This window comes from Rissa tridactyla, chromosome 13 (assembly GCF_028500815.1).
Source record: "Rissa tridactyla isolate bRisTri1 chromosome 13, bRisTri1.patW.cur.20221130, whole genome shotgun sequence".
Lineage (NCBI taxonomy): Eukaryota > Metazoa > Chordata > Aves > Charadriiformes > Laridae > Rissa > Rissa tridactyla.
In genome coordinates, this window is record NC_071478.1 from 4,820,852 (window position 1) to 4,843,321 (window position 22,470).

Sequence of the window (22,470 nt, forward strand, 5' to 3'; positions counted from 1 at the left end):
GGGCCAAACTCTAATGAATGTAGTTAAGTGATGTCAGGGAAAGTTGAGAAGGCAGAAATAGATGTGATGCTTTGATTTGCTGCTTTTGAAGTAGGATTTTCCTAAAATAATGAGATCGTGATGAATGCTGAACTTTTTTTTTTATTTTTATAATTTTCAATTTGATACTTGCGAATTTCAGTAGAGAGTGAGGGGTAACCATACAACTGATGAAAAAGAAAGGATGTTGGAGCTCCTTGCTAATATTTCAGTATTTAAAAGACTGGAAAGTGTGTTAACTCTTTGAGTAGATTTTATGAGCTTGTTTTAGGGCAATGCCCATATCTGAGCTCATTAAATGTAGGAGTCAGCGCTTTGCCAGGAGCCCGAGTCCTTTCCAGCGTGGGCTGCAGTTTGGATGGGGCCTCGTTTTCTCTCCACACCTCACCCTTCCTTAGAAGAGGAAGAAAAAAGAGGAATAAATAAAATAAAAAAAAAAAAAAGGAGCGATGCAGTAAATGGTTGCCGGAGGCAGCTGCCGCCCTCTTGTGCTGGGGATGCTCGTTCTCCCCAGAACGGCAGCTCCCGCCCGCGCAGCGCCGGCTCCATCTCCCGGTGCGCGCCGTGGCCGCCCGTGGCACGCTGGGAGTTGTGGTCCTGCGGCTCGCCATGGGGCGAGGGCCCGCCCGCCCCGCGCTTCCCGCTGCCAGTGGCGGCTCCGTCCGCCCTTTGCCCCCTCGGCGGCTCCCTCCCCTCAAGCCCCTCCCTTCCTGCTGCGGCTTAAGATGGCGGCTGAGGTGGATTTCGGGGACCGCCAGCTCTTCGAGCAGCTGGAGGAGGAGGACAGGCCGCCGCCGCTACCTCGCCTCGGCTGCGAGGAGGAGGAGGAGGGTCCCGAGAAAGCCCTGCAGGAGCTGTACGCGAGGCTGCGGGACCGCGACGAGACGGTGCGGCGGCTCCGGGCGGAGAATATCCTGACGGGAGAGGCCGGGCCTGCTCTGGGGAGGGCGCGGTGGGGCGGGGGGAAGGAGGGCGCTGCTGCGGCCGCCGGTTCCCTTCCGGGCCAGCCATGGCGTCTGCCCTCCTGGGGCCGGCGGCTGCCTCCGCCTTGAGGGGCTCCGGCTTTTCCCGCCTGCCGGGGACCTTCGCCGGGCCGGGCCCTGTGCCTCTGTGGGGGAAGGCCCTGCCGGTCCCCGCCTGGCAGCCGCGGCCATGGCGCGTCCTGAAGGACGATAAGAACCGAAGTTGGCGGGGAGTGGGCAGCCTCCCCCCGGCGGCTGCCCGCCTTGGGCCGCTGCGAGCCCGCCGCTGGCCGCCGTGGGTGGTTTTTCCCGCCCTCTGCTTCTGTCACTCAGGAGGAGCGTTTTCTCTGAAAACTTTTATCCTCAGAATGGCCAGGTCCGTGACAAGCTTCCTTCAGTTGGCAAAGGAGGTAGTCGAGTTCCTGAGTGCTGGAGTGACCATTAAAACGCATGACTCCTTTCTGCCTTTCTCGGGAAAAGAAATAGCTGTACATTCACTTTGAAAATCCAATTTTAACATAGCTAGAAATACTTTTAAGCTATTAAGTCGTGACTGGTTCCCTAGAGGGGTTTTGGGTTAAGTACTGTGGCAGAGTGGACTCTGAAATGGTTCCTATAGCTTATTTTCTATTTCCAAGTATGTGTGTCTTACTGTTGAGTTTTTGTTATGATTGTAGGTATTTTAAAAATAAAATATTATAAACTTGACAGTACAACCATAGTGCATGTAATAAATTATACTATTTGGATTGTCACACCTGGTCCTCTATTTCTCCTGTGTTTGGGGGGGGGGGTTGGGTTTTTTTTTTGTTTGGTTAGTTTGGATGTTTTTGCATTTGGTTGTGTTTCTTCAGCACAGGATTTGTAAATAATTCTGCGTGCACTGAAAAGCAAAGTCTGAAGCCCCGTTGTTATTGTATGGAATTCTTGTTTTCTCGTTGCTTTGATCCTTTAATGAATTAAGGTGTGGGTCTGTGACTGTTGTTCCTTAACAATAAATTAACATCAAGAACTTAAAAGGAAGCTGAATATTCTGACTCGTCCTAGGTATGTTAATGCTGACTTAAAACACTTTGTGTGACTTGTAGATGTTTGGAATAGATCTAATAGCTGCCTGAGCTGACAGTGTCTTTTGCCACATCTTTTAGAAACCTTTTTTCTATGTCCCCATCCCTGCTCAGATGCTGGGCTTCCAAAATGCTTTTCTCGTTCTCGAAAAGTCTTTTATAGTTGAGTAGCAAGAACTTAATTTGTATTGCTCTAACTTTATTTGTGTGCATCTGTCTCTTCATGAAACTTACGTGGCCTTCAGGAAGACGGTTTTTTGTAAAGTTCAGCAGTGAGAACAAGTACATTAAAATGACTGAATAAATACGAGATCTTATAAATAAGATTTTGTAACAGTTTACTGTAGTTAGAAGAAAAATTCTGTAGTGTGGTGGTCTGTTTTGTTTTCTTTCCACCTCACACCAGGCAACCTGTTTTGCTTGGAAGAGGGTGAGATATTTCTGTTCAAGTTAGTGGGAACTTGTTAAAAGAACAGAACTTGTATTGGCCAAACCTTCCTCTCTCTGTGGACTACGGACTTTGCTGTGATAAAATGGATGGGGGATATTTAGAGTGAAGCTAATACAGTAACCATTGTCTGTGTCTCTGTTCTGTTCTTCTAGTGGAATATCAGTGGACAACTCCAAAATTGATGGACCTCTGCTACAGATTTTATTTATGAACAATGTAATTTCTAAGTAAGTACTTTCCAAGAAAAAGCAGTCCTGACAAGAAATGGGACTCTCTTGTTGTTGTTTGGATATGTTAGTGTGTTGCCCAAAGGATGGATATGTGTTTTATTCAATAACATAAACTTGTTAAGCTTGAGGAGGAGAAAGGGTAACGAGCAATACGGCAGGAGGTCTGGTGCTTTCATTATTGATATCTGTTTTTATCATGAAATGTAGTGTGACTTTCAGGAACTTGGCGTGAGTCTGAACAGCAGTTTGAGTTTCGTGAGTGTTGTGGGTAAACATAGTAAATTAAATTTTCCCTGCCTCTGATTTGATTTTTTTACCATACTGATATAAGGGTGCTCTCTAATAATAGATTGTGTTTGTGTTGGTGGGGGTTGGGAGGAGGACAGGAGAGAAGTTGACTGCCCCTTTTCTAAGTTCTTAAGAAGTAGTAAGTGGTAAATGCTTAAAAAAAAAAAAAAGACATCTGGCATGTGTTTCAGTCTTGCTCATTTCTTCGTCTCTCTATACTTCTTCACTCCGTTATAGGCAGTATCATCAAGAAATTGAAGATTTTGTTTTTAATTTAGTTCAGAAATATGAGGAGCAGAAGAGAAGTGAACAAGAAAAAACACACTTCAATGTTAAGCCACAGGTACTTTAAAATTTTCATTAGTTGCTCCTTCTTTTGCCTCTTTATAGTGGAACTATTGAAATATTACACTGCTAAATTGCTGAATTCTGGATGGTTTTTCCTGCTTAATTGCAGTTGAAGCAACTATTGTACAAATGTTGTATAACTATTTGTTCCAAAAATAGAGGATCAGGACAAAGAAAATGTCCTTTCCGACCATGAAAATGCTTCTTTAAAATGGTTCCTATTGAAATTTGTGTAAAAGCAAAGTATTAAGTTGGTTTAAATAATCAAGAAAAGACCAAAAGGTATAAGCTTAACATATCTTCTTCTGAGAGTATTTGGCCCAACTTTGTGTATGTATAAGAGCATAGATGGACAACAGAATCTGGAAATTTCCTCTTTCTTCTCTTTGTTTAGAATTTTGAGTTTTACTTTCACTTTTTTTTTTTGCATCGCTTTGAATAAAAATGTGAAATGGCATATTTCTTTCCATCTTTCTCTTAGATTTTGAGATCAGAGTAAAGATGTTCTTATGCAGCATATTTCTCATCAAAGAAAACATGAGAAATGAGTTGTGTCATACTTCAGGCTGTGGAAAGCATTATGACTAATGTAGGCATCTCCATCCTACTGTTTAACTAATGTTTCATGAAAGAATAGAAGCTGTATTCCACGTTCTGTGCTGTTTACATACTTTAGTAATTTAGGAGCTCTTTTCACTGTTATTTTAAATTAATTATTTGCATTTTTGCTTTTCATGTCAGCCTTCCAGTGTTCTTTTGGAAGAGGATTGTAAAACAGCAAGCTCAAATTCTGTTAAAAAAATTAAAGAAGCTTTTAGTGTAAGTTTTTGACTATATACTCTTCAATGGTAGGTCTGACTCTTCATTCTACATATTCAGTATACACTGCCATTAAAATAAGATGTTGTTAAGTTTAATTTATAAGTGTAATTGCAGTTAAGTTCAGCATGTTGTGACTACATCAATGGGAAAAAATAGTTATTTGTACAGGTGTGGGCGTGTATTACTTGTAAATTCTTGCAGAGCCGGGGAAAAAAACCTTGGAAGTATTGCAAGCAGTGTAAATTTATAGAAATGCTACCAGTCTGACCTAAATACTGACACATTTCTGACAATTTTCTGACTTTTTTTCTACAGGTTGTAGGAAGTGTTCTGTATTTTACCAATTTTTGTCTCGATAAACTGGGACAGCCTATATTAAATGAGAATCCACAGCTGACAGAAGGATGGGAAATACCTAAGTATCCTGTTTACTAAAACAAGGGGGTTTTTCCGTTTGTGAAATCTAAAGAATGCCAGTCGGTAAATTGAACTCAAATTTTGTTCAGTAGATTGTACATTTCTATCAAAACCGTATCAGTCGTTACAGATGAAAAGTTTTAATGAGTAATTAATGACTTTTTTACTCAAAACATGTAAGTATTTTGATATGATTGGATCACTGATTTTTAGAAGATTTATGCTTGGGAAGAGTGAATGCCTTATCCCCATAAATACATCTTGTGACTTTAGGAATTTCCTCGGCCAATCTGCAGTCAGGTTTGGAATGACAGCTCATTCCAGATATGAATAAGCATTATCCCTCTGTAAAATCTGCTGTTTGGGAGAAGAAAAGGGCTTGGCAGACTCAAATTTGCTGTAAGGTATTTTTTTACAAATGTGGGAGCCAGAGGGAAGGTCTTTTAATAAAGTTTAATTATGGAATGCTCTTAACTTGCATCCTTTTTAAAGTTGGTTTTCTTTACTGTTTATTAAAGCCAGTATTTGAAAGGTGGGATTGAGGGAAATGCTGGAAAAAGTGTTTTATTTAATATTTTAGTCCTCCTTGATAAAAAGAAATTGGACAAGAAATTTCTCAAGTAATCCCATCTCCCCAGTTTTCTAGTATTGCTTCTCCCCTAGAAAGAGTCAGGACAAGAACCAGTTTCACAGTTCATTTCTGCAGTATCTAGTTATCAAGATTGCAGTAAAGGTCATTTCCTGGTGTTAAAAAATTACTTGTATCTGAATGAAAATTGCAAATTTATAAGCTGGCTAACTTGGGTTTTGTTCTGCCTGCCTTTGACTGTGCTGTAATTTTACATTTGGAAAGCTGTCTCTGTTATAGTGCATTAAGTCAATCCTTAATGACTCTCCAAATGATATTTGTACTACCTCCCAACCTCTAGATGAAGGCAGTAGATGGCTAAAGGGGAATTACTCCTAATATGCCAAGTTAAGCGTGGCTAAACTTTCATGTCTGCCAGCTTAGCTTTGATATTGTTTTTTAAATGTGCTTACTGCATCTTTCTTTAGAGCTCCCATAGACAACATTAAGCCTAAAATACACTTACTTCTGAGTGAAATGGTATACCAAATATCGTGCTTCTAAGTGGCTGAAGTACTGCACTCAGTTAACACGTCAGTTCAACTAGTATCTGGCATCTGCTTTTCTTTTTAAAAGCAACTGTTAGATTCTGAAAACTGCTGTGCTTCTGAACTCTCATGAACCTCTTAGTCTTTACCATGCCGGTTCACTGGCAGCTCTCTTGTCTTCTCGTATGTTTTTAGACAAATGGGCAGAGCAGCTGACACACTGCAGTCCAAAACCAAACACAAGTAGTACAATATGACCTGTCTCCACCTGCTTGAGAAGCGAGTTATATTTTTGAAAATCTACCAAAATATGTTATTAATAAGGTTGCTCTGAAGCATGTCAGAATTATTAGCTTGAAACTTCTGCCTATAAACAAGAGGACAGTAGTTCTGTCAAGTGCTGATAAAGAACAAAATTGGCCATTGGATAGAAATTGAGTAGGAGGAAACAATGTCAGCCCATCTTAGGAAATAGTTTATAATAGATATAATTTTATAGTTTATGCTATAGACTTCATATCAAGGATCCATTTGTGACTTAATCCAGAAGAGTCAGTATTCTAGTCAAGGCACTATTAGGTTTTCACTGATATTTATACAAGATTGAAATTTTGCTTCATCCAGTAGCAGTTCCTTATTGAAATCTAAAGATACCAGCAAGTTTTCAGCCAGATTCTCTCCCTAGATGGACAAGAAATACAAGTAAAACCAAAAAGGTTTGTATTATTCTTAAATATAAAGTTTTGAGCTGAAAAGTTCAGATGTACGCTGTGATTATTCCCCAGTATACTAAACCCTTGAACATACCTGAGCAATGAGTTTAAATTAAGTAAAGCAGTGCGGAGCTTTACAGTCAGTGGCTCTTTCTTGTTTCTTGACTTTCTTCAGGAAGGGCCTTAAAATCAATGTGTGAAAACTTTTGGAAGTTTATGCTCAGTTCTTCTGTTGTTTGCCTTTTTAGTGATTGCTTTGTCATCCTTGCACTGGTGTACTATCATCATTCTTACTGTTTTGTAGAGCAATTCCTGTCTGACTTACGTTACAGGCTTTTAAGACAGACTGATCTTAAATTTGATTGTATAGCTTTTATGGGAGGTAAGATGTAAAGCAAATAGAGTTCCCTACTGACAGCTTGTGTGATCTTCACAGTGTCTAAAGTCACTGATTTCAGCTGCAATGAGAACAAGGCAAGCTTTTAGTGGGAATTTCAAAGATAAAGGGGCATGCTGAGTTAAACTCTGGTTTGATTAGAAGTACTGCCATCTTTGATTGATGGTAACAGATTGAAAGGTTGTGCTCATGATATGGGTTGGTGATAAAATATTTGGATCGCCGCAGAAGGTTTCTGTTTGAATACCGTGTAAAGTGAAGCGCGCCTTCTGCTTCATCTTTATCTTAATAGAGAGGCTTCAAGAGGTTGGAGCGCGTGCGTGTGTGGGGGTTTCCCTGGACGCTCATCCTTGTGTCACACTTTGTCTCCACTTCTGGTTCCAATCCTAATTCGGTAAAAATGAATGTTCAGAAAATAAATCTTTCTCTAAAATTTTTTAAGAGATTGGCTTTCCCCTCCCATAATGTTGAAAATGTTTGTTGTCATGGTATGAATTTACAAGGAGAATTAAACTTGAAGCCAGCTGCAGTTCCATTCCAAGTTTTCAGTGCACAATTTCACAATATGCATAACATGTTCAGACTGTGGACCAGCACTTTCCAAAGAAGTAGTCATGCTCTCCTGCTTGTCTCTCCTGGTAACTGATTCTCAGTATTGTAAAAAGGGTCAGACCTCTGATGACACAAGCATAAAAAGAGAAATAGAGGTATTAATGTACTACAGGTGTATTAAATTGAGGGGCTCCTTACCCGTACTCTAGAGTTAAAAGTATTTTTTTAACATCTTCCCTTTCCTTCCTCTGGATATAGCATAAGCTTTCGTTATGTAGGTTTTGTTTTCATTTACTGGCACTATTTAAGGAAATGTTTGCATATTTAATCAGAAGCAGAAATCCTTCAGTGAATACTCTGCTATCTGCTGCATGATACAAGGAAAAGCTTTTTCCACCTTTAGGACAGTAAAGTATTGGATCAGGTTGCCCAGAGAGGTTATGCAGTCTCCATCCTGAGAGATTTTCAAGACCCAACCGGATAAAGCCCTGAGCAACCTGGTCTGATCTCATAGTTGACCGAGCTTTGATTAAGGAACTGGATTAGAGATCTGAGATCCAACCTAAATTATTCTATGACTATTCTATTCCCTCTTAAAGGAATAGATCTCTATTATACAGGTTATAAAAGCTCAATTTCCGCCTGGAAGTACTACTTTTCCACTGCCATTTTAGTTCTCGTTTGTTCTTTCTTTCTTTCTTTCTTTCTTTCCTTTCTCTCCACATGCTGTCATGTATTCTCGCTCCCCCTCAATGCTGTGCCTGTGTTTCGCGCATTTCTTGTGTTATTAGGACTGTGAAATAAACAATATTCTGTTACTCCGTTTTGAAGGTTGACATTAGTAGTCAATTGAAGAGAAGCAGAAGACAGCATGTGAAATCAGCAAGCAATGCTTACATTTTTTTTCTTTCTAAGTCTAAATCTAAAAATCTAACAAGATATAAAGTAATTAAGTGTATTTAACGTTGCAAAATTATTTTCAGGCTTAATTTCTTGTGCGTTTTTTAAGCAGGCCAAAACCTCATTGTTTCAATTGTGGTTCTGAAGACCATCAAATGAAGGACTGTCCAAAGGTAAAGTCTACATCAGTATTCAAAAGACTGCTGCTCTCCAAGAAATGTTTCAGTGTAACTGCACCATTAAAAAAAAATAAAAAATCAGGTGCATTGGGGTCAGGATGGTTATTCATCTCTGATTAGATAATACTGTTCATACTTATAAATGCTAACATTCTAAATCAACATAAATTAATTTTGTAGCATAAGGGTTTAAATGTCTCCTTTAATTTATGGAGGGACATTTTTCAGTTTGCACAGTCTTTCCTCCTGCTTTAGAGCTCTGCTAGCTCCAGTGCAAATACTCTTGCTTTTTTGCTGTGTAGTTTTCATTATCACTGCGGTTGTATCACATGGCCGGGTGACAAACGATTAAGCATGCTGAGGGCAAGGAGTACCAGTTTTATGTTGGGTGAAGGAGTGCATAAATAGTGAATTGTCCAAATCTAAACTTCCCAATTGTATTATCTTTAAGCCACGAAATGCAGCTCGTATAAGTGAGAAGAGAAAGGAGTTTCTGGAAGCTTGTGGTGAAGCGAGCAATCAGAATTTTCAGCAGCGTTATCATGCAGAAGAAGTAGAAGAGAGGTTTGGAAAATTTAAACCAGGAGTAATTAGGTATCTCTTTTCCTTCCATTAGCTGTTGCACTGCTTTTCTGGAATACCTTTTCTTCCTTTGGAGTGCCAGATGTTACTTTCCAGAGTTCTATAAGTCCATCTGCTACTCCTAACTATGGGTGTATTATGTTTGAATTTGTTGGCTAAATAAATGTTTGTTTAATAAATTGCACAGATATTTTTCACGTGAAAACTCATTGCTAGTTTAATAGTCCTGCCCTTTCGCATGGCACTTTCTGTAATGCAGGGAGAAAAATTTTACTCTTTGGCTAATCAAATTGCAGATATATTATGTTCCTAATAAACTAAATATGAATGCAAGATTCTGAACATTTTGAGCTTTGAGTGTCTTTTCCTCTCTACTCAAATGTTCTAAAAAAATCATATGGCTGTAGCAGTCTCCAAAGAAATCAGCAGTAAATTTAGTGTTGCATTAAGTTCCACCCTTCCTGTCATCATAGCTATAGTTAAGGCCATGAATCAGAAGTAACAAGTCAAATAAGTTGTTCTCAGCACAGAATTAATTCTCATAAAATCTTTAAGCATATGTACACTTGTATGGAGAAATTGAAATGTTAGAAGTTATCTTTAACATCAGACCTAAAATTGTTGTATCAGGGATTGACAGGCAACATAGTTTGAGTTAAACTAAGTTACTTTAACTTGATAATTTAAATTTAAAATTCCACAAAATGCTCGTAACTTCCTTCATAACTTCCTTTTGTCAAAACTCAATTATGGATTTTTACTGGAGGACATTTTGTTTTCTGTTTGTTTTCTTAACTTAGTGGGGAACTTCAAGATGCACTTGGTGTCACAGATAAGAGTCTTCCTCCGTTTATATATCGCATGCGTCAGCTGGGTTATCCTCCAGGTTGGCTCAAGGAGGCTGAAATGGAGCACTCGGGGCTTGCGCTCTATGATGGAAAAGGTAAGGAATGTGCTGCAGGAATGCAGTTTTCAGTATGCGGGCTATTTACTGGCTTCACCCTATTCAGGAGACAATAAAGTACCTAGCTTGTAAACCTTCATCTTCCTCATGGAAGAGTGATAAAGTTGTAAATCAAGTTTTCTTTTCTAAAGTCATGTAAAAATACTCCCCTTTCATGTATCTATGCGGTGACAATGAAACAACTTTTATGATGATTGTATTGCATAGGTGAAGACTCTGTCAGCGTGTTTTCTGTCTATTCGACCCTTGATACTAGAACATGAAGTTCCTGTGAAACTGTGCAAGACTTGCAAATAGCCTATTGCCAAATTTCTTCTTCCTTTTTTTCATAAGCTTTGCTTTTCTTATGTTTTATGAAAGAAACCTCAATACTTTCTAAAGTTCAATAAATTTATAATAAGAGTAAGAAGACCACCAGCAAGCAAAGAATATGTTTTTTGAAACCCAATTTATCAAGTAATTTACCAGCTTTTTACTAATGACCAACATTTATGCTGCATCTCAGAGAACAGTTGTGATGCCAAATTCTGAGGCTAGTAGTGGTAGATAAAGAGTAGTATTATAAGAGTAGTTAGGTTTTTTTGGGGAAGCTTCATGCATGTATCTGATAGATTTGGTTGTTGTTACTGCCTTTGTGGATTACAAAGCCTTCTGTCAATACTTACATTCCAAAAACCAAGACAAGACCCTGTTCTTAAATCCTGTGGATTTTTTCAGTAATGTTCTTAATTAGCATCAATAATAATTACATTTTGTTATAGATGATGGTGGAACAGAAGGTGAAGGATCTCATCAACCAAAACGCATCACTTACGATGTCTCGAAGTTGATAAACTATCCGGGCTTTAATATATCCACTCCAAGTGGGATCCCAGATGTAAGTGGCTCTCCTCTGCCTTCTAAACAACATGCAGAGTAACATTAATTGCTTTTGGTTGAGTTTAACGTTTAGTATTCTGCATCTGACAATTTTCTTTCAACAGGCAGTTTTTCTAAGCCTCTTTTTGGTGCTGGGGGCTGTTGGGTTAATTCCCATGACATCCATCCAGCTGGTAACTGTCAAAACTCTTGTGGGTGGGGTCTTGACAGTACTTCTAGGGTGATGATTTCCATTGTGGGACCAAGAGGACCCTAGAAGGGTAGTTCATTTTTTTTAAAAAACACAAAACTTCACACACAAGTGCCTATTTCTTCCATACATACAAATTTTCTGAATGTTCTTGGAATTTTTTTCTTTTCCCCTGTAGGAATGGCAGATATTTGGTTCCATCCCCATGCAGCCGTCTCAACAGAAGGATGTTTTTGCTAACTACCTTTCGAATTTTCATGCGGTGAATATGTCTCATTGTTATTCGCAAAAAAAAAAAAAAAAAGTTGTCCTGTAGTTAGTGTAGCCAATGATGATGTCTTGTTTATATCTTGTTTTTTGCACAAGGGGATAGACTTTCTTACTGACACTACCAGGTGTGAAATGCTGATGCTTGGCTTCTCTGTTCTAACAAAAAGGAGCTTCACATTTAGAACAAATTCCTAATATAAGCAGATACCAATTATATGATGTTTTATAAACAGTTATGGAAAAAGCTTCTATAAACTTTTACAGCCTAAAAACAGTCTTAGTTCCAGACTTCCCAAATAAGTGAAAAGCTTACTTGCCATATCATGATTTACAGTAATCTTATTATAGTGACTTGAGGAAACACGTGGTAGTCCTGTCCTGTTTCATTCTCAGGTCATCTCTAATGTGACTCTAGCTTAGTGTTATCTACTGCAGAATACTTCCAGTTAAGGCTGGAAGATGTATGCTCTGCTCTCAGTCCCAAAGTGTAATGCTATGTGGAATTAAATGGTAAATTCTAAACTTGCCAGGAAGGGACATGCAATACTTGTGTTGTGATGATCTCATAAGATCTAGGTGTCCAAGTGGAAACTTCGTTGTAATTCTGTATTAAGAATGCACAGTCTTTTCTTTTGCCACTTAAACCTGAACAAGATTACAGTTCTGTTCAGTTGCATTAAACCTCCCAAACTTCAATATGTAGTTGTCATGCTGGGTCACCAAATGATTGCATAGTTATGGAATTGCTTTAAATATGTTCTTATAGCTGGAAATGTTTACCTCGTACAACTTAATACTACTTTCTTTTGTTTTCCTGGATAATTTCTCTTCAGCCAAGTCCAAAATCTAGCAATAAAAGGGCTGCATCTCAGTCAAGCTCTCATCATTCAAAGCGACCAAAAGAAGACAATTTGGAGGTGCCAGTAACTGACATGGACATAGATTCTGGTACGCTTATTCTACATTTTTTTTTTTCCTAGTTTCCATTTTTATTTTCAAAATAACTTGCTCTGAATTGAAATGTCAATGTTCATGAAGAGAAACTAATGTGTTAGTATTCATTATGGTGGTAACTAATGTAACTGCTAACATATGCTAGCGGTGTCCTACTATAGTTGCATTTGGGCCTCGCCACAATAGGCATTCTCTGTTGCTGTGATTGTCATATCTTCCAATACCAGGCAGGAGGTTTCAGGTGTTCTCAGAGCAATTGGAATGTTAGGTTACAAATTCTGATCTCTACTTCAAGTATATCCTATAGAAACTTCTATTATGAAGACCTCGAAATCCTTAAATATATGGATGAAATAACGTAGAAAGTTGTAAGCTCACTTCTTAAAAATAAGAACAGTGTTGTTCGAATGTTGGAATAGCTGGAGAAACTTCTGGCTTTCCTTTTGTGTCTCAGTGTGGAATAAGTTTGTTCGCAATACATTCAAGAGTATTTTATCTATATTTTTTTTTCTTGACCGGCTAGCAGAGTTAAAATCCCCCAAAACATAGTTTCGGTGGATATTAAAACCTTCAAAAAGTTTGTTCTATCTCAGCTGAAAACCAAGGATGAGAAGACATAAGTCTGCTAGTTAATCAGAGCATTGTCACTTCGAATCTTGTTCTGTTCAGATTTCAGATTCTAACAGATGTCTTTCAATCTGTTTCTAGATCTGGAAGTGTCACAAAGATCTCAAACTCATAACAGTTTTCAGTTCCAACCTCCGCTGCCACCTGGACGTCCATCGATGTCAACTCCTCCTCCTTTACCACAAGGAACACCTCCACTAAATCTTACACCACCTCAACCTTCAACACCCACCCCCCCTCCTCTTCCTAGGACTACTCCACCATCAAATCCTTCCGGTGATATTCCTCAGCCAAAAATAGTGGATTCAGTCATGGATGAGGATACTCTGACCTTGGAAGAGCTAGAGGAACAGCAGCGATTAATCTGGGCAGCACTAGAGCAGGCAGAAAGCACAAACAGTGACTCTGATATTCCTGTTGATACACCTTTAACTGGAAATTCTGTTACATCATCACCATCTAGGAACGAAGTAGATCTTGTTGCAGAAGTAAGGTCATCTGGTAAGGTGATTACAGTGGAAACTACGTTTTCTGACATCAGTGAACAGATACCAGAAAATGAACATTCTATAACTAGTCCTAATCCAGGAGATAGTTTACTTAACTTAAAGGAAAATCCTGATAATACAGATTCAGAAGGCTTGCTGGATAACACCATGCCTGCTCCCAACCATGACGTTAACGATGGAGAAAATACAGGTGGAGATAAAGTGGTCACAAGCACTGAATCATCTGCAAAAAACTCCAGTCTTGTTCCTGATATGAGCAAGTTTGCTGTAGGCATAACACCATTTGAATTTGAAAATATGGCAGAATCAACAGGTGTTTATCTACGAATAAGAAGCGTGTTAAAAAATTCCCCGAGAAACCAGCAAAAGAAAAAGACTTCGTCTTAACTGGTCTTCCTCTGTTTCATTATGTCCAAATCCCTGCTTCCTTCTCTCGCCTCCTCCGGTTTTACAAACTTGGATAACTTTCCTCATCCTTTTGTGGGAAGGAGAAAATCTAGACAAATACAGCTCTACCCCGTTCTTCCTTGGAATTGAAGTCAGTGCAGGGCTTCCGTATTGACCAGGACCACCAATGTGGTCAGAAAATATAGAAGAATTTCCCCAAGTTGCTTCTTTCCACTAAGGAATAACAGGACTGTTGATTTGTTAAGAGCATTTTACATGCCAATACATGAAACTCTAAAAAGAGGAGTTTGTGGTTTGCTGTTCATTACTTTGGCTAAGATTTATATAGTCCTTGAGTTTCAGGTGGATTGGTGATTTATTTTTTTTTTTATATCTGTCCTTTGTACAATAATCTATACTTTATACATTTTGCTAATTATCCTGTAGATAAGTTTAATATATTCAGGATGTTTTTAAAAAGGTCTAACATTAAGATTTCCCACGTTAAAATCCTGACAATTGGATGAAAATAATCAGGGATTACCAGCATTATCTTCGCCATTTCAAATATTTTTATAAATTATTTATGTGGGTCAGTTTTAATTACCACTGTATCTTTTGTAACATCATCCTTCCTGTAAACTTGCTGTACATACCTGTTCATTGTTGTGTACAGAGGTTTAATAAATGAGCTTTTATATAAAGATTTTTTAATTGGAGTCCTAAACCATCAAAGTGCTGATTTTTGAAAATTAAGTACTGAAGAGAATTAGAAAAAGCAGCTAATTAAAATGCGCAGGAATAAAGTTACATATTTTAGGAACGTTCCCAACTATTGGGTTCAGGTTTTCATAATCAAGAAGCTCTTCAAATTATTTTAGCTACTTAAATAGAACGTTGCCATACCATTCAGTTTTCATAATCTGAAGAATTGCTTGCTTCTGAAAGCTTAAAAGTGTAATAATTCTGCTGATTAATTGTTCTAACACTCTTTTCCCTTCTTCTCTTAATTGTCTTCAGAGGGCCCTGTGGGTGGAATGACTGTACGTTGTTTGCATTGCCAACAGAGGGAGTACTAGATTGACTTAACAGTATTCGTTGGAGCTGGTAAAGCATTTGTTTGTCCTTGTATAAATGCAGGAAAAAAGCCTTCCTCGACAAATGCGACACGTGGTAAACCAAAAGTATATTCAGGTATCCAAGAAAAGACTTGTGAAGGGGGGATGTTCAACGGTGTTTTTGTTTAAAGGTAACTTCAGAGACGGAACTTATTCTTTAAAATCCTCAACTTTGCAGATAGTACATATTTCCCGCAGATCCTTATAATATATGATATTAGTACACTCTGCTTTCAAATGCTTCAAAGAACCCCAGGCTTTCTGTAGTTAAAGCTTTTGTCTTTACTTCCTTTTTTTGCTCTAAACTTTACAGGAGGGAAAACCGAAGTGTCTTTATGTATGAACTGCTCGTCTTCCAAGAGACTGAAAAAACTTTTGCAGCATATACCAGTTCAGTTTATGTGGTTGCATTTCAAAAGTAGTGGTGAAGGTAAATGTTCATCGTATGTGCTAAAATGGAAGGCTTTTGCCTTTTCATCTTTTATAGGAGAAATAGTATTGCTTTCTGTAACAGCAATGGATAACAAAATAATATGTTTTTTCCAGCTTCTACACACTTTACAAACAAATCACTATTGGGAAGCATGTAGAGATCTTGTCCTTTCTCCATGCCTCCTCCTCCCGTGGAGTTAAGGCTGGTAATGACAGTGCACAGAAGCCATTGTGCTGCGTGCTGCATCGTTCGCATGTGGATGATAACGTGATGCAGGGCATGAGGTAATGATTTCAAGTGTACACACCTTTTGGGTGTGTTGAGGTGCTCATATTGTAAACATGCAGTTCTCTTTCCACACCTTGGGAGATCTTTTTTTAATAGCTCTTAGGAAATACTGCCTCTTTAGTAGGACAGGCAGCCTAACCTTCACAGGAGTACTTGTGTACTTCTGCCTTGCTTACAGATGCTGCAAGATGAAAATCATCTTTATGTGCTTAGTACCCTTTAGTGCTCTCTGTGTTTACAATAAATTCATAATAAATCACCCTTACACCTAATTGCTCAGAATAATTGAAGATAAGTCTTCAATGTTTGTACAGATTCTCAGACTTACCACTAAAGTAGCTGTTAACTTTATTGCTTCCAAGATTTATACCAAAGGTATTAGGGTAAGAGTAAAATGAAGTCATTTCAGCAACATGGCTTTTAATGTAATGGTAAATTCTATTTAAATATGTTAAATCCTTAGTTTTATAAAGCTTTGCGTTTTAAATTGTTCAGCATTTTTTATCACTTCGGCCACTCTTGTATTTGCTGCACACGAACTACTTGGAGATACGGATCCCTTCCATTTTTAGAAGATGGTGCCTTCTGGTATCTAAAGCAAATATTTGGGGGGGGCACTTGGAGCAGGAATGGACTGTGTTTGGGTCCACATTCTATGTCCACTGAAATTTCTGTCCAAAGTGACTAGACTGACTAGTTGTTCAAGTCAGTAAACGTTTTTGTCCTTCTCATGTGGTCTGCTACCACCGGAAGCATGCAACCCACGCTGTCACACTTGCATACAGGCATGAAGTAAAATTCCCACAACTGGGATTGTTCCCATATAAGAATTTTGGTTTTTAATATAACAAAAGACTCTAGGCTTTTGTAAATACGGAGTTGTCTGTGTGCTCAGAATTATTTTTTATAGTGCTTTTGTGCTTCTTTTGCAAAACTGTTAGCAGATGTTTAGACCTGCTCCTTTTAGTCTTGGTATTATCCCTGTCTGTCTTTCATTTGTTATTCTTTTGCCTTTCAGATTGTAAACAAAACTTATAAAAGTTCCTGTAATTGTTCTTTTTTCTTAAAATAAGATTTTTGTAGTGCTTATGTTTTGATGTCAGAAAAGCGGACAGTCTTTTGCAGGAACTGTAATGTTTGGTTTTAACTTGCAGTAATTGATTTGAAATAAGGGTAATCATAAAAAATACTGGACACTCAGAGGTATCTTTTACATAAGATAAGTATGTAAATCTCCTTTAAATCTCGTCTTTCAGATTTTCCTTCCTATGGAGGTGGCAGTCAGTATGAGAAGGTTGAGCAGAACCAATGACTAAAACTCCTACTGTATTTACCTCTGCTGTAAGACATACAGTTAATTAGGGATGGGGAGTTATGCCTGTTGTTTCTTTCATGGTTAGGAATGTATTTATCTCTTAGCTCTTTACCTATACTTCAGTTTTCCTATCAAGTGCTATACATTGTTGCTGCACTGAAGACTCTTGTAATTACCAAATTTCTTTAATCTCTCAGGTATAACTATTCAAATTAGTTTTGTATATTGAAACTGCAATCAGATCACACTCAAGGTCTGCGAAAAAGCTGAACAGCAAAGTCTTTCTGTTACTTCCAAGTCACATTCCCATGGTGATGGGTGTGGCATAATAACCTAGATTAGAGCTTACTAAAATGAATGAGTAATAAAATTTGTAATGAGGTGGGTATAGTGTGAGCAGGCATCACTCAAATTTTCCCACAGATTCCTGTTGGCATGGTACTCATGTTTGTTTACAGCATTTAGAACAGCAAAAGTATTTAAAATGCTTATGTGCATCTAAAAATATCTAATCTGTGCACAATAGTCAGGGTATCAGTCAGGTGACTAGTTGTCTCTTAAAAAGATTTTAATTTCTAACTTATATTTTTATAACCTAATTCGCAGCGCTTAAAATGTCGCTAAAAGAAAAATAGCTGAGATTCTAGAAGATATCTGAAAGACGTGTTAGCTGCTAAGAAGAATTATTTTTACTGCAAACTCTGTAAGGCAGGATAGCTGGGAAAAAAAACAAACCCAAAAACCCGAAGAGGAGGAAGAAGCTCAAATGTAATTGAAGTGTTTCAATGCATTGGTAGTTGCCATGGAACTCCATAGTACCTTCATTTTGTAACACGGCTGGATTGACTCTGGTAAGTAAATGCCATTGAAGGTCGATGTTGTTCCTAAGAATACGTGGTAGAGTCATGCTTACGTTTTGGGGGGTGGGAGGGGATGAGTCAGAGGTAGGAATTGGTCCCGATCCTTGGAGAAGCTTACAAACAGGATGGATTTAATAACATGGTAATTAACATGCGACAATTGGACACTTCCTAAACTTTGGTTAACTATAAGCAACAAAGATTTGACATAGGATTTTTTACAACATATATTTAGCCGTGATCCAATGACTGAATAAAAAAACTCTTTAGAACTAGGCACTCTCCATATGAACAAAAAAACCTTCTTTGCTTCTCTATAGGTGAGAATTCAGGTTTTGTTTGTATTTACATAAGTGATAGAATGATTTGCATAGTCCATCTTTTTTAATAGACTATGGTTTCTCAGTTATCTATGAAATGAAACACTCATAATCAAGATGAACATAAATGTTAAATTAAGTACCTTGTTTAAACAAGCACGCAGAAAGGATTCTTTAAAAACTGTCTGTTTAAACACTGTTCTCTGTTCTACCGATGTTGGGTAGAACAAATAATGTAAAATTGGATTAAAGTTTCTTGTGTAGCACACCAGCAAAGCACGTGGACTCGCAGAGCTGTTTTGTACTGCTGCTGGGTTGTTCAGCTGACCTAGGGGAGGAAAACAGCAAGTGCGTGAAGAGTGGAAAAGAGTTCTTGCAGACTTTCAGTCCACTGAACTGTGAAAGTAACTACCATTTCTGCAGTACTTTTTTTTTTTTTTGGGGAACTGTTGCATACATGATAATTGAGGCTAAAAGGGCAGATTTTCATCTAGCGTAACCTATCAGTCAAAGACTGCCAGTTTTAGAGGCATAAATTTAAAGCCAAAAAATAATAAGAGTAAGCATGAGGCTTCAGGATGCTAAATCTCTTTGGGATCAATATAGCTGTAAATAGATGAGCAAAATGTACCAATCAGGTTAAAATGGGAGGGGGGAATCCTGTTGTGTTTTTGTAAAATCAGAAACAACTACAGAGAATAATAGTGCAAGTTTCTTTGCTGGGATTTTTGAAGTAGCACTTCTGTGATTAAAAAAAAAAAAACCAACCCCAAACAATCAGTTGCTTTTTCTGAAGCAGGTGTGATCATCAGTTCTGTATAGGAATTGGCAAAGGTACATATTAAAGAGATTGTTCAGGGGAAAAAAAAAAAATCTTATACTCAAAATCTTCATACTTGGTTGGAAGACTGAATGTGAAAATGTGTAAGTCAGGATATCCTTAAATGCAGTTCTTAAAGAACAACGTTTTAGCTATTCTGAAAGCTTCAATAATTTTGGACGTATCTGAAAAAGGGCAAAAACCATTTCAACTGGTGTTCCCACGTTATTGGAGAGAACAATTTTAATTCTAAAGTGGACCTTATACTTGTGGCCAGGATGCTAGTAGTTACGTTAGCATCCTGAATTTCCCTGGAGCATCCAGCAATTCCTGTTTTCGTAGAGTTATGAAAATGTCTATTATATATTGACTGATCTGATCATGAAGTTCAGAAGAGAAGAGACACTAGGACTGGAATCAAAGATATTCTGGCTTTCAATTATATTCAGTGCTTTGTAGTACTGTGATTTATAGTACCAGCATCTTTTTTTGTAATGATTGCTACAAATTGGATGTGAACATATTAAATGTTATTGTTGTCATAGTCTGCATAGATCTTCATCTAAGTGTTGCCTGCTACACAGAAGCTGTCAAACATTTCTAATTGGGATGAACTTAAGTTACAGTTGCTCTAAAGCTACTTTTTCATAGTTTGAAGGTTGATAGTGGTTGAATGATGCATAACTAACTCCCTTGTTTCCTACAAGATTACTTTGATCTTGAAACTCTGATGCTGTTCACTAGGAAATTACATGAAAAACCAATGGCACGTTCACTTTATAAGTAGAAGCTTTTGATCTATGTGACATCATTCTCAATTCTCGCTTTAGTAACAGGACATTTTTAGCTTTAGCCTTGCAAGGGAGTAAAGCAAGCTATTTACACATTTGAACTGTGTTTCATCTATTATTTCACCACAGTCGTTTACTGCTTGTGCTTTATTACAGGTTCCACAAGAACAGCGCAACGCTACAACTCAGTTTCTATCTTAAGAGTAAGCCGACTTGTAGTTGCTGTGCTCTGTACTGGATACATCAGGCTAACGTTGCTTATGAAAACTGTTAATATGCATTGAACTGCATACACTTGAAATCTCCCTACATGGTAACAAATTAACTGTTAGACAAAAAAATCAAATTAATGAATGAAAATGATGGAAAACACATTCTATAGAAGCATCAGATCAATACAGAAAGCTCAAATCTACAATACCCGAAAGAAACACAAAGGTTCACAACTGTAGCTCTCAAGCTAACAGATATTTTGGACAAGTGTTCTGTAAAGTTAGGGTCAAACCCAGAGAGTCGTACTAATTGCAATTTTTGTGCTGGGGATTATTTCTATAGTTAGGGGCTGCAGGGTCATTTTTTTGTTTCAAGCAATCATTTGCTGGCTCTGCGCTTCTAAATACAACCTAATATTTAAATCCTGAAGTCCTTATTCAGCAAAACTTTTGTCTAATTTTGCAGGGAGAAAGAAGGGTGGCTGTGCATGGATTCGAGTATCTTTCAGCATCTAATGGCCCTGGTAAGAGATTCTATTTAACATTTAGGAAGTGAAATTCTAACAAACATTGCTAAATGCTGATCTAGTTGAAACCTATTATTTGGGGGACTGCGTCACACCATTTTGTGCTTTACCATGCTGGAGTAACGCCAAAGAACGAAGCCAAAATGAAACACAAATTGCAGTCAGACTCCAGCAATGGAACTGCTTTCTCATCACCCTTTTGTTCGAATGGCATCATGCAGAAACTGAATGATCTACGAGACTGCAAACTGAGGTCTGCTTTGTGATGAATTCAGCAGTTGCGGGCCAGCTCTGGCTGGGCTCTGTTGCCTGTTTGTGAGAGGTGAAGAAGTGAAGCAGAGGTGTTTGAATTCAGCCTTGCAAATTAGTATTAAATTGTTGATGATGGCGCTGGAGCTGCTGCTACAGCTGTTTAAACTTCAGCCATGGGCTCACGCCAGGTTCCAATGTGTTGCTTCACAAACACAATGAAAATTAAAATAACTCGGTAATTTAGAGAAAGAACGATAAATTTCTGGGCATCGGGACAAAAGGAAAATGGAGATAAGAAGCAGACAGTAAAGTTATTCACCCACTAAGAGCTCTGTGCTTCACACCGCCCTGTCTCGTCTCCCCACCCTTTCCCCCCGCCCCATTCACGCCCGCCTGCTGCCGCAGCGCCTTCTCGCTGCTCGGGCCCCCTCCCCGCTGCGGGCACCAGGGCGACCCTCCGCACCGGGCTGTGCCCGGCCTCCCCCGGGCCGCCCGGGAAGGGGTTAGACCGGGGGGAGCCCCTCCTTCCCCCGGCGGCGACGGGTACCCCCTTGGGCCGCCCCCGGGGGGCGAACAAAGCAGGGGGGGAGACAAAGGGGAGGGGGGAAAAAAAAAAAAAAAAAAAAGAAGGAGGCGAAAGAAGGGAGAACGCGGAGGAGCCGGGCAGGGGCGCGGAGGGAGGCGCGGTTCCCGCTGCTGCAGTCTCCGCCTCACGCCGGCCCGGCCGGGCGCAGACGTTGTCCGCCCGCCCCGCCCCCTGCCAGCCGGGGAGGCGCCGCCGCCGCAGAGGAGGAGGAGTGAGGAGGCGGCGGCGGCAGGAGCTGCGCCCGGCGCTGGCGGCGGCCGTGGAAGGCGGTGGCGCGGAGCCGAAGGCGGCAGCGGTGAGGCCGCCGCTTGGGGCCGGCGAAGGGGCGGGCGGCGGTGTCTGAGGGCGGGGGGAGCCGCCGGCCGCCTCCCGCCTCGGGGCCTCCGCTTCCAGTCTGGGCGCCTCGGCGGGCGCCGCGCTGTGCCCGCGCCGGGGCCGTGAGGGCGGTGAGGAAGCGAGGCGACGCGGGGACGGCGCGGGCGGCGGTGCGGGGACGGGGAGCGGCCCTGTGTGGGGGGCTGAGGGGTCCCGAGCGGGGCGGGGGGCTGTGCCGGGAGGGGGCGATGCTGGGTTGGGTGGGGCGAGGCCACGCGGCCGCCCCCCCCCGGCGCGGGAGCTGTTGGCCTCCGCCACACGTGCCGGTGCTTCCCCGCCGGCCTGCCCGGGCCGCGGTGACAGCAGCCGGTTTGGCTGGTTCCCGAGCCCTGTGCTCGGGTTTGCCGGGCTCATTCCGCTCTTGTACGGCTGCTCCCCCTCCCGCCGCCGTGACCCCGGTTGGACGGGGCCGGACGGGGCCTCCGTAAACTCGGAGGTGGCAGCGCCCTGGGGGGGCTCCCGGGGCTCGCCTCCCGCCGCGCAGGGCCCTCGGGGCGGGGAGAGGGTGTCGTCGTGGTTGGTGAGGAGCAGGGAGGGTCTGGAATGCGCTCGCTGCTCCGGTCTTGTCCTTAGAGGATGTAACGCCGAGCTTCGCGGCGGTGGTGGCTTGAGCGGGTGATTCCGGGGGGAAGGGGGCTGAGCACCTCCTGGTAAATGCCGACCTGCAGTTCCCGGCATACTACGCCTATATATGCTGGTATTTTACTGATTAACGATTTGGTTTATAATT

At 40.3% G+C, this 22,470-nt stretch overlaps 2 protein-coding genes across 9 annotated transcripts in view; both read left to right on the plus strand.

The window, feature by feature from the left end:
• The first annotated feature begins 80 nt into the window (after positions 1-80).
• On the plus strand, positions 81-13,877 carry ZCCHC8 (zinc finger CCHC-type containing 8). Of its 6 annotated transcripts, none has more exons than XM_054219258.1 (14): positions 81-948; positions 2,006-2,048; positions 2,672-2,746; positions 3,275-3,380; positions 4,127-4,204; positions 4,523-4,626; positions 6,391-6,456; positions 8,412-8,475; positions 8,933-9,075; positions 9,864-10,006; positions 10,789-10,904; positions 11,275-11,358; positions 12,200-12,314; positions 13,029-13,877. In XM_054219258.1, the coding sequence occupies exons 1-14, from the start codon at positions 498-500 to the stop codon at positions 13,841-13,843; spliced, it is 2,403 nt and encodes an 800-aa protein (XP_054075233.1). In that variant the 5' UTR covers positions 81-497; the 3' UTR covers positions 13,844-13,877. The 6 variants fall into 6 exon arrangements, with proteins under 6 accessions (XP_054075233.1, XP_054075234.1, XP_054075236.1 ...); XM_054219259.1 differs by having other exon boundaries at positions 8,415-8,475; XM_054219261.1 differs by lacking the exons at positions 81-948; positions 4,523-4,626; positions 6,391-6,456 and having other exon boundaries at positions 8,415-8,475.
• Positions 13,878-14,707: 830 nt separating this feature from the next.
• CLIP1 (CAP-Gly domain containing linker protein 1) overlaps positions 14,708-22,470 on the plus strand; it is a 79,924-nt gene continuing 72,161 nt past the window's right edge. The window contains exons 1-4 of one of the 3 annotated variants that reach the window (XM_054219256.1): positions 14,708-15,391; positions 15,508-17,023; positions 17,604-19,991; positions 20,467-20,524. The gene's annotated coding sequence lies outside the window, so the exon portion shown is untranslated. Of the gene's footprint in view, positions 15,392-15,507; positions 17,024-17,603; positions 19,992-20,466; positions 20,525-21,544; positions 21,661-21,698; positions 21,812-22,470 lie in introns of those variants that run through there. The other 2 variants (XM_054219255.1, XM_054219257.1) reach the window with 2 other exon arrangements.

What these genes read in the sequence shown, in the direction of transcription:
- ZCCHC8 (XM_054219258.1), top strand. Translation starts at nt 498, where the DNA reads ATGGTTGCCGGAGGCAGCTGCCGCCCTCTTGTGCTGGGGATGCTCGTT. An exon ending in GCGGCGGCTCCGGGCGGAGA is followed by an intron (nt 949 to 2,005) that starts ATATCCTGACGG and finishes CAATAAATTAAC; the next exon opens with ATCAAGAACTTAAAAGGAAG. An exon ending in TGCGCTCTATGATGGAAAAG is followed by an intron (nt 10,007 to 10,788) that starts GTAAGGAATGTG and finishes ATTTTGTTATAG; the next exon opens with ATGATGGTGGAACAGAAGGT.